Source organism: Gigantopelta aegis, chromosome 9, assembly GCF_016097555.1.
Source record: "Gigantopelta aegis isolate Gae_Host chromosome 9, Gae_host_genome, whole genome shotgun sequence".
In the NCBI taxonomy this organism is placed as follows: domain Eukaryota; kingdom Metazoa; phylum Mollusca; class Gastropoda; order Neomphalida; family Peltospiridae; genus Gigantopelta; species Gigantopelta aegis.
The window spans coordinates 64,131,428-64,143,834 of NC_054707.1; the positions used below are offsets into that span (position 1 = coordinate 64,131,428).

The window sequence follows — 12,407 nt, forward strand, 5'->3', positions numbered from 1 at the left end:
TGAGCACTTTTACCGACGGTAAGACTCGAATATAGGCCTACGAGACTACCTGGAAGTGTGAGCACTTTTACCGACGGTAAGACTCGAACATAGGCCTACAAGACAGTTCCTGGAAGTGTGAGCACTTTTACCGACGGTAAGACTCGAACATAGGCCTACGAGACCACCTGGAAGTGTGAGCACTTTTACCGACGGTAAGACTCGAACATAGGCCTACAAGACAGTACCTGGAAGTGTGAGCACTTTTACCGACGGTAAGACTCGAATATAGGCCTACGAGACCACCTGGAAGTGTGAGCACTTTTACCGACGGTATGACTCGAACATAGGCCTACAAGACAGTTCCTGGAAGTGTGAGCACTTTTACCGACGGTAAGACTCGAATATAGGCCTACGAGACTACCTGGAAGTGTGAGCACTTTTACCGACGGTAAGACTCGAACATAGGCCTACAAGACAGTACCTGGAAGTGTGAGCACTTTTACCGACGGTAAGACTCGAATATAGGCCTACAAGACAGTTCCTGGAAGTGTGAGCACTTTTACCGACGCTAAGACGCGAATATAGGCCTACGAGACTACCTGGAAGTGTGAGCACTTTTACCGACGGTAACACTCGATAATATAAATTTGATATTCTAACCAGACGCGACCATAACGACAGTTTTCTTTTTAAAATTGTTATCAACAGTTGAAACTGCCAGAAGTCCCCATCCCAGTCCTGGAGCAGATCTTCGCATTGGGGCAAAATCTAAATCTTGAGACGTTCGGACAAAATCAGCTAGGCTGAAACCTGTTTTTTTATACCATGTAGTTTCAAACTTTTTCTCCCAGAATGAATAATGAATGTTTAATGACACCCATACGCAAAACAATATATCGGCTATTTGGTGTCAAACAATGCTGAAGATATAAATTATATAATTAGTTGTAATCCACGTACAAATACATATTGTTTGTTTGGAAACACCTATATACCGCTGTTTGGTAGTCATGCAGATGTGAATAGACGTTATTATGCAGAATTGGGCTCTTTTTCTTATAAATTCGGACAAAAATCACCCTTTTCCCACATCACTTTTTATCTATTTGCCCGTCGCCCCATAACAGGACTCATAGACAGCGTTAAGGCCCTCTATTCCCCAATAGACAGCGTTAAGGCCCTCTATTCCCCAATATACAGCGTTAAGGCCCTCTATTCCCCAACAGACAGCGTTAAGGCCCTCTATTCCCCAATAGACAGCGTTAAGGCACTCTATTCCCCAATCAGGGTGCACTCGGTATAACGGTTAGAGATCCGTTTTATACGTGTGTAGGATTAAAAAAGAAAAAGAAATAAAAGAACAGAAATTAGAATTTCAAACTCCATGATCAGACATTCTTCACAGTGAGTGAGTATTATTGTTTTATTACTTCCCTGCCGGTCCACCCGGAGAGGACTATAGGTTTACTCTCCGTCCTTCTGTCTGTCCGTCTGTATTTCTGTCTGTCTGTCCGTCCGTCTGTCCCACATATGTTTTCCGGGTGTATTTTGCAGAAGGCTTTGAAATATTGAGCTGACATTTTGCGTATAGCTTCATCATGTACCATTGCAGATCACGTCTGACTTTGTTTACGATTTACTCATTTTTGACGGAGATATGACCCTTGAACTTAGGAGATGTGAAAATTTGTTTTCCGGACTTTTTTTCAGAAGACGTTTAGATATTGAGCTGAAATTTTATATATACTGTAACAGATCAAGTTTGACTTTCATGGCGATTTACCCATTTTAACAGAGTTATGACTCTTGAATTTAGGAGACACTAAACATTGTTGGGCTCGGTAGGGGACATGTATTGCTGTAGCAGTTCTCTCAAAATGTTTGTTTATATATTGACCAATGTTATTACAATTTGCATATAAAAACAGACAATTACAAACATGCCATTAGCATAGTCAATATCGTATCTCTACACAAGTCAGTCCAAAAGACGTTATGACAGGATATCGAGGGTATGCAGCGATAAATCATTGTCAGAAAAGGAGATCTAAAGTCTGTTTCTTTTATTTAACGACGCCACTAGAGCACGTTGAATTTTTATCTTATCATCGTCTATTGGACGTCAAACATATGGTCATTCTGACACTGTTTTTTTTAGAGGAAACCCGCTGGGATCTTTTATTTGCGCTTCCCACAGGCAGGATAGCACAAACCATGGCCTTTGTTGAACCAGTTATGGATCACTGGTCGGTGCAAGTGGTTTACACCTACCCATTGAGTCTTGCGGAGGGGTTGGGAGTCGGTATCTGGATTAAAAATCCCATGCCTCGACTGGGATCCGAACCCAGTACCTACCAGCCTGTAGACCGATGGCCTAACCACGACGCCACCGAGGCCGGTAAAGAAAAGGAGATCTGTACGACAGTATATGGTTCAGATTCCATCTGTAGGAGGCCTGTCACTACACAGCACAGCAGCAGGCCTACGAGCCACTAAACAGGAAGGATTTTTTTTTATTTAACGACGCACTGAACACATTTTATTTACGGTTATATGGCGTCAGACATATGGTTAAGGACCACACAGATATTGAAGGAGGAAACCCGCTGTCGCCACTTCATGGGCTACTCTTTTTCGATTGGCAGCAAGGGATCTTTTATATGCACCATCCCATAGACAGGATAGCACATACCACGGCCTTTGATGTACCAGTCGTGGTGCACTGGCTGGAGCGAGAAATAGCTCAATAGGCCCACTGACGGGGATCGATCCCAAACCGACCGCGCATCAAGCGAGCGCTTTACCACTGGGCTACGTCTTGCCCTCTACTAAACAGATTTCTATGTCTTCTGTATTCAATGTCACGTCTGAATGCGCACACTGATTACATGGAAATATTGTACAGTGTAGGTCTTCTGTATTCAATGTCACGTCTGAATGCGCACACTGATTACATGGAAATATTGTAGTGTAGATCTTCTGTATTCAATGTTACGTCTGAATGCGCACACTGATTACATGGACATATTGTACAGTGTAGATCTTCTGTATTCAATGTCACGTCCGAATGCGCACACTGATTACATGGAAATATTGTACAGTGTAGATCTTCTGTATTCAATGTCACGTCCGAATGCGCACACTGATTACATGGAAATATTGTACAGTGTAGATCTTCTGTATTCAATGTCACGTCCGAATGCGCACACTGATTACATGGAAATATTGTACAGTGTAGATCTTCTGTATTCAATGTCACGTCCAAATGCGCACGCTGATTACATGGAAATATTGTACAGTGTAGGCCTTCTGTATTCAATGTCACGTCCGAATGCGCACGCTGATTACATGGAAATATTGTACAGTGTAGGTCTTCTGTATTCAATGTCACGTCCGAATGCGCACACTGATTACATGGAAATATTGTACAGTGTAGATCTTCTGTATTCAATGTCACGTCCGAATGCGCACACTGACTACATGGAAATATTGTACAGTGTAGATCACTGATTACATGGAAATATTGTACAGTGTAGGTCTTCTGTATTCAATGTCACGTCCGAATGCGCACACTGATTACATGGAAATATTGTACAGTGTAGGTCTTCTGTATTCAATGTCACGTCCGAATGCGCACACTGATTACATGGAAATATTGTACAGTGTAGGTCTTCTGTATTCAATGTCACGTCCGAATGCGCACACTGATTACATGGAAATATTGTACAGTGTATGTCTTCTGTATTCAATGTCACGGAATGCGCACACTGATTACATGGAAATATTGTACAGTGTAGATCTTCTGTATTCAATGTCACGTCCGAATGCGCACACTGACTACATGGAAATATTGTACAGTGTAGATCACTGATTACATGGAATATTGTACAGTACTTCTGTATTCAATGTCATGTAGATCACTGATTACATGGAAATATTGTACAGTGTAGGTCTTCTGTATTCAATGTCATGTCCGAATGCGCACACTGATTACATGGAAATATTGTACAGTGTAGGTCTTCTGTATTCAATGTCACGTCCGAATGCGCACACCGATTACATGGAAATATTGTACAGTGTAGGTCTTCTGTGTTCAATGTCACGTCTGAATGCGCACACCGATTACATGGAAATAATTATTGTACAGTGTAGGTCTTCTGTGTTCAATGTCACGTCTGAATGCGCACAATGATTACATGGAAATATTGTACAGTGTAGGTCTTCTGTATTCAATGTACGTCCGAATGCGCACAATACATTATTGTACAGTGTAGGTCTTCTGTGTTCAATGTCACGTCTGAATGCGCACACTGATTACATGGAAAATTATTGTACAGTGTAGGTCTTCTGTATTCAATGTCACGTCCGAATGCGCACACCGATTACATGGAAATATTGTACAGTGTAGGTCTTCTGTGATTCAATGTCACAATGTCTGAATGCGCTGATTACATGGAAATATTGTACAGTGTAGGTCTTCTGTATTCAATGTCACGTCCGAATGCGCACACCGATTACATGGAAATATTGTACAGTGTAGGTCTTCTGTGTTCAATGTCACGTCTGAATGCGCACACCGATTACATGGAAATAATTATTGTACAGTGTAGGTCTTCTGTGTTCAATGTCACGTCTGAATGCGCACACCGATTACATGGAAATAATTATTGTACAGTGTAGGTCTTCTGTGTTCAATGTTACGTCTGAATGCGCACACTGATTACATGGAATTATTGTACAGTGTAGGTCTTCTGTATTCAATGTCACGTCCGAATGCGCACACCGATTACATGGAAATATTGTACAGTGTAGGTCTTCTGTGTTCAATGTCACGTCTGAATGCGCACACCGATTACATGGAAATAATTATTGTACAGTGTAGGTCTTCTGTGTTCAATGTCACGTCTGAATGCGCACACCGATTACATGGAAATAATTATTGTACAGTGTAGGTCTTCTGTGTTCAATGTTACGTCTGAATGCGCACACCGATTACATGGAAATAATTATTGTACAGTGTAGGTCTTCTGTGTACGTCTGAATGCGCACACCGATTACATGAAATAATTATTGTACAGTGTAGGACTTCTGTGTTCAATGTCACGTCTGAATGCGCACACCGATTACATGGAAATAATTATTGTACAGTGTAGGTCTTCTGTGTTCAGTGTTACGTCTGAATGCGCACACCGATTACATGGAAATAATTATTGTACAGTGTAGGCCTTCTGTATTCAATGTTACGTCTGAATGCGCACACTGATTACATGGAAATATTGTACAGTGTAGGCCTTCTGTATTCAATGTTACGTCTGAATGCGCACACTGATTACATGGACATATTGTACAGTGTATGTCTTCTGTATTCAATGTTGCGTCTGAATGCGCACACTGATTACATGGAAATATTGTACAGTGTAGGCCTTCTGTATTCAATGTTACGTCAGAATGCGCACACTGATTACATGGAAATATTGTACAGTGTAGGCCTATTTAGAACGAGGAGCCCTTTTAATAATATCTTTTTGGTAGGGGTGGGTGATAATTGCAATCTTTTGTTTTAACCCCCCCCCCCCCCCCCCCCCCCCTCCTTATTAATAGGTCGCTAACATCCACACTGCACATTTGGCAATGGAATCAAAATGGCGAAACCCTTAGCACCACCAAAGTTGTAATCTGGTAGAGATGACGGTGTCATTGTTTTGAATTTAAGAAAGCTGTAACTGTTTGTTTTGCAGACGTACGAGCTGGACGGAACGCACCATGGAGCCGAGTGGGCCTTAAATACATACCGTAACGTCACGAGGGAGTTCGTCGCGGAACATCCCGACTTCATCGGAGCCAAGCTCATTCATAGCGCAGTAAAGTGAGTGCTTAAACATACAACCAAACACACAGACAAATAAATAAGCAAGCAAGCAAACAATCAAACAAGCAAGCAAACAAAACAAACAAATAAGCGATGTAGCGGTTTTACACCCCATCACCGACCTGTTAAAGGTCACTCTGGGTGGCAGTCCGTAACGGGAGGCGAACCCGCTACATACTAGCCTTAACGTGAATAGTTTAGGCAATATGCCAGCGAGACAGGTTGAACAGAACGTATTATGGATAAGGTTAATAAACAACAAGGGGCGGGAGGTAGCCCAGTGGTACAGCGCGCGGTCGTTCTGCGATCGACCCCCGTCGGTGGATCCATTGGGCTATTTCTCATTCCAGCCAATGCGCCACGACTGGTATATAAAAGGCCGTGGTATGTACTACCCTGTCTGTGGGATGGTGCATATAAAGGATCCCTTGCTGCTAATCGAAACAGAGTAGTCCTCAGCGGCTTTCCTCTCTTGATATCCGTGTGGTCCTTAACCATATATCTGACGCCTTTTATCCGAAAATAAAATGTGCTGCGTGCGTCGTTAAATAAAAGATTTCCTTCCTTCCGCCTAATAAATTGCAAATTATTTCTATGAAGTTACGTTTGAGCCGTGGGTGGAAGCGATAACATAGTGTCTTGGTTACGGAATTTTCTCTAAAAACATACAATTAGCAATACCCATAAGCGTTACGCTCAAACAAAAACTACAATATTGCTACCATATTCCAATTTGTCCATAATTGACGGAGACGCTCCAATCCTTCATGTTTGTCTTTCCACAGATTTATCAACAAACAAGCGATGCTTCCAAACGTAAAAGAGGCCATGGTGTTTTTAAAGAAGTACCCCGACTTTTATAAAGGATTTGATCTAGTTGGCCAGGAAGGTCTGGGTAAAACACTGCTCTACTACTTGGACGACCTTCTGTACCCATCACAGCAAAACCCACCCGTATACCTGCCATATTTCTTCCACGCAGGGGAAACAGGTGGGTAGCCGCGTTCGTAAAGAAGCAATCTCGATAATTAAAAAAACAACAACTATTTAACTCTCTATTAATTATATTAATTTTCTTCTAGTGACATATCATTATTCAACATCCTGTAGACACAATCACAGACGTTAATCACATAGGAATGTGTTAACCTATCAGGATCTCTATTATATATAATATATTGCAAATCATGGCGGTAGACACATTTGTTGTATGAAGGCAGCTGATGGTTCCATTGTACCAAATCAATTCCAATTTCCGACAATGTTAACGTTTACTAATAAAATTGATGTGAGCATCGTATCAACACACCCAGGCAGTACACCAATAAAACGTGTGGCACCTCGCATTTAATCTACTTGTAAGAAACTGGGGTCACATACCATTTAAGAGATTTGATGATTAGCAACCCTCATTTTTGAAGCGAATTGCAGTTCCATTTTTGGTGTGTACCCTGCACTATTTCAACCTCTACTGCATACTACATAACAACTGTATACTAAATAAACGTGTATTTTGATTGAATGATACAATGATACAAATAATCAATGTAGTGTATTACTATCAGTCTGAGGTTAATCAGTCGGTTGAGTGCTCGCTTGAGGTGCTTGCATCGCGGGATCGAAGCACGTGGGTGGATCCATTCAACTGATTGTTTTTTCTCGTTCCAACCAGTGCATCACAACTGGTCAAAGGCCGTGGTATGTGCTTTCCTGTCTATGGGAAAGTGTTTCTGAACGATCCCTTACTGCATTAGGAAAAATGTAGCGGGTATCGTCTCATGACTACTTGTCGGAATTACCAAATGTTTGACATCCAGTAGTCGATGATTAATTAATCAATCTGCTCCAGTGGTGTCGTTAAACTAAACAAACTTTACTATCAGTCAGAGTCGCTGCTGGTTTAACCCTTTTAAGCCTACCGTTATCAGTTGAGCGAAATGTTATTGGATACGTTTAGCTCAGCCAAGAGGCGGGACATAGCCCAGTGGTAAAGCATTCGAATGATGCGCGGTCGTTCTAGGATCGATCCCCGTCGGTGGACACATTGGGCTATTTCTCGTTCCAGCCAGTGCTCCACAACTGGTGTAACAAAGGTCGTGGTATGTACTATCCTGTCTGTGGGATGATGTATATAAAGGATCCCTTGCTGCTTATCGAAAAGAGTAGCCCATGAAGTGGCGACAGCGGGTTTCCTCTCTTAATATCTGTACGGTCCTTAATCATATGTCCGACGCCATATAACCGTAAATAAAATGTGTTGAGTACGTCGTTAAATAAAACATTTCCTTCCTTCCTTTAGCTCAGCCGATAGCTCACGTGTGTAGACAATTCTGCTGAGTTTTTTGTCTCTCGTGGTCGTGAGAAAAATATCTATCCTGTTTGATATTTTTGACCAAGCGTGGCAAAAATCTCACCGTATGCGGGATACGTGAGCTATCAGCCAAGTTAAATTCACCAACTGGCCAATGGAAAAACGAAAATTGCGTCAGAGTGAAGTTATTGTGACAGTCGTAAGCTATAGTCCGTCCTATCCTACAATTTATTTTGTAAATAATTTCATTAAAAGTAAAAATGTTTTGGAAATAATAAACTAACAAAAACAACAAAAACCCCCAGAAAAACGATTTTTGTGTGCAATTTAGAAAACAATCGGCTCGGAAATAAATAGCTTGCAGTAAATTCCACAGTATGAAACCAAAAACTGCATTCCCTGTGGGACGGACTATAGCTCAGTACTTAGTTCATCTTATTATATACAATTTAGAGAAATATCTTAAAATATTAATGAAATAAAAGTGTTATCAGTCACTCAGTGACGATAACACATTTTAGAGTGAAAATTTCACTATTTCACTCTAAAATGTGTTATTGTCACTGTAGAAAGTGTTATCTTCATTGTAAGAAAGCGGAAGCCCGACTTGTGAGATGTGATTGCAAACTTCACTCGATGAGATATAAATCTTATTTGATTAAAAAAAAAAACCCATGAAATATCCTCCTCTATGTATTCGGTGAATTTTTTTTGAGCTAACAGCTAAGCAAAACATCTCACGTAACTTTCTTCTCAGCTGATAGCTGTCGTCTGCGGTAGGCTTTAAATATCTGATAGTGCACAGTTAGTGTTTATTGTTGGGATTGTGTTTCCAGACTGGGAGGAGACACAGGTGGATGACAACCTGGTGGACGCCATACTGCTGAATACGTCCAGGATAGGTCACGGGTTCGCCATCCACAAACACCCACAGGTCATGAAGATCATCAAACAGCGAGACATTGCTGTCGAGGTTAACCCCATATCTAACCAGGTAAATACGAAACATGTAGTAAAGATTTGTTCTATCCATTTTGATACAAATTATATGTAAGAAAGTAAACTGGTAGAAAGAAAGAAACAGAAAACAACAACATCAGTAGTAGGAGCAGCATAAACAACAACAACAAAACAACAACCCCAAAACCTCTTGGGAGGAACAAGAAGAAAATGATGTTTAAAGTAAGAAAGGGGAATCTAACCCGTTTTCGATCAATCTATACTTGATCTGTTTGTCCAATATTTTCACTGTCAAGTGTCAAGAGACAACAACTCTGTTTTGAATAGAGAATCGAGACTTATATCTAGAAATCCTGGATTTCAATATTTTGATATTGGCTCATGTGCAAAACATCAGTTTGAGGAAGATGATCTCTAGAACTCGCTAGTGTTTGTATGCGCTTAGTTAGAAAACAAGAGTAACTGTCCTTATCTCGAACCTCTTCTATGGAAAATTAGTTATTATCATTAAACATCTTAGCGACAAAACCATTAAGACATAGAAACTCGTATATCTGCAAAAGACAAAGTTCAAATTAAGTTTTGAAACGTTCGCTACGGAATGAATTACTTCGGTACCCCGCCTGTAAGAGACAATACTCATTTTGCCAGACTACACATCCTTCCTACTTCAAACCTCACCGTGAAAACAAAACGAGGAGAGTGATTAATTGCTCTCATAACTTAGATCAACTACTGGACAAGTGCTTAAATCCACTGTTGGTTCAAACACGTGTGTCTTAGGCACATTTTAGATTATGGGGAGCATTTAAAATATTATTATATTGAGCATTCGTATTTAACCCTTTTGTAGTACCATTTTTAAACATTCACGTGCTTAAAAGGGAGATACATTTGTTTTTAGGCCTACTCTTCTCCAACTAGTCTCAGGAGAGTAATGGGGAGCCAGAGTGATAGCTCCCCTTAAATGGCGAGGTCTGATTTGTTTAACACCCAATAACCGATGTATTTTTCATCCTTGGATGTAGTTAAACATTCATTAATGCGTTCGTCCTTTAGGAGGACTGCCATTCCCACGCTGGTTTGACAAGAGTTACTTGTTTTATGTTTTATGTTTTCCAGGTGTTGGGACTCGTGAAAGATTTGCGAAACCACGCCGCCGTATTACTAATAGCTGAGAACTACCCTCTAGTGATCAGTTCGGACGACCCTGCCGTGTGGGAGGCCACTCCCCTGTCACACGATTTTTACGAGGCCTTTATGGGGATGACAGGCGAACAGACGGACCTGACGTTCCTTAAACAGCTGGCAATCAATTCTATAAAGTAAGTTTCCATCAACAGGGTTGTATCTAGCTTAGAACAGCTGACGAGGAAGGGGACAGTAAAAACAAACAAATCAGGCGCGTGTGCATATGGAGGGTTTCGGGGGTCAAAACTCCTCCCTACTCCAGCTAATGTTCTTCGTTTTTCAGGAATGTATGATTCAACCCCTCTATAAACGTCTCTCGCCACAGTCTAGACCTCCTCCCTCTTGCTAAAATTCCTGAAAACGCGAGACCCCCCCCCCCCCCCCCCCCACCTCTCGCCCATTCAAAACATTTCTGCAAACGCGCCTACGTAATAAAGCATCTTCTTCAGTTTATATTAGACAAAAAGGGCACTAAAACCTAAACACATTTGTTTTTCTTTCTTATTTTTGTGCGTGGGGCACCACACATAAATATGAACTGAGTGGAGGCCGACAATTACCCCTGTCCCATTAGGTAGGCCTGCGGACCTGATAAGCCTTACAGAATGTCATGACTGGTATCGACCACAGCATAACTCGTCAAAGTGTTGTAAGTCATAGAACCAATCTCCCATATTGGAGGTATGGGTTATTTACTATTCCAAACAGTATCCTATGGTCCCACGACTAAAGCTAATGTCAGACTATCAACTGCCAGCAGAAAGTTGGCCAACTTTCTGCTGTCACGACTTCTACACTCGGTCTCCTGAACACTCTGTTTGTGACAAATTACACATTGCTCTCCTTTCCAAAAGTATACTACCTCATGACGACGTCACTGTCGTTGTTTTCTTTCATTGTAATACATAATATTGTAGTAATATATAGAAGCTATTTCACGGGGTTTTTTTTTCGAATGCGGTTTTTATGTCAACTCGTGATGTGTGAAAACCATATTTTCACGAACTGCGAAAACAATGAGTGAAAATATCGTTTTCACACATCACGAGTTGACATAAAAACCGTATTCCGCCCCCCCCCCCCCCCCCCCCCCAAAAAAAAAAAGAGGAGCCGCGCGCCCCCCCGCCTCCCGCCCGCCCGCGGAGAAAAAGCCACCCTGAAAATTATGGTCTATTTATTATATACATAATTTCGAGTTTTTAACAATATCTTTCGGGTTTTTTCTTAAGGTCTTTCGCTGATCCTATTGAAAACATGTAACGCCATCATATATTTCTTCCGGTTAAACTTTTGTTGAAAACTTGCCTTCAACGACAGGACATTGTGTCATCATTATTTAGCTTCGTATTCAATCAATTTTAAATATTTTATCGTAATTGCACTTCATATTCATTTTTATAGGTACTATTGTTTAAATTACATTTGTTTATTTTTCAAATATAACTAGATGCATTGGTAATCATCAAACTTAAACTCGTAATAATTCAAAATGGAGATAATTGATTCATTAATGTTCACAAAGATATAAATATGATTTGTATATTTTCACTGTAGGCTAAATACAGTGAACCTTTCACCGAATATCACTTTTATGGTTTCTGTGGATATATTATTTCATTGCTATGTGTATAATAAGTGATTGTTATTTGTTACTAGTGGTAGCTAGTGTAAAAGGAGGCCTTTCGTATCGCAGTTATATTGACTGCATTAACAAAACATGATGATTAGGACAAATTATTATGACGTTGGTTTTGACCGTTATGTTTTTCATTTTCAAAGACACGTGACCTGTTGTTTTCCAGATACAGCGCCATGAACCAGCAGGAAAAGCAAGCAGCAATGAAACTATGGCAGAGGAAATGGGACATGTTTATTGATGCGACCGTACACCAACATTACTATATTCATATACCTGGTATCATGGGCTGATTCTTGTATTACAATTTTTAATGAACTTGACATAATTATTATCAATAAAAAGAGAAGGAAAAAGCATTTGATGTGTTATTTCTTATATTTTAGATTCTGTTTTAGTTTGGTATACTGCTCCGAATCTCATGAAGTTTAGATGTAACAGAGACGTTGATAACCTTA

General features: G+C 40.6%; 1 protein-coding gene across 2 annotated transcripts in view; it reads left to right on the top strand.

The window, feature by feature from the left end:
* Nucleotides 1-12,308, top strand: part of LOC121381005 (adenosine deaminase AGSA-like) — a 33,870-nt gene extending 21,562 nt beyond the window's left edge. For both annotated transcript variants that reach the window (XM_041510077.1, XM_041510078.1), the window contains exons 6-10: nt 5,721-5,848; nt 6,637-6,842; nt 8,999-9,156; nt 10,245-10,447; nt 12,116-12,308. In XM_041510077.1, the coding sequence (XP_041366011.1) occupies nt 5,721-5,848; nt 6,637-6,842; nt 8,999-9,156; nt 10,245-10,447; nt 12,116-12,242 (822 nt within the window). In that variant the 3' untranslated portion in view covers nt 12,243-12,308. The remainder of the gene's footprint in view (nt 1-5,720; nt 5,849-6,636; nt 6,843-8,998; nt 9,157-10,244; nt 10,448-12,115) is intronic.
* Nucleotides 12,309-12,407: the final 99 nt, after the last annotated feature.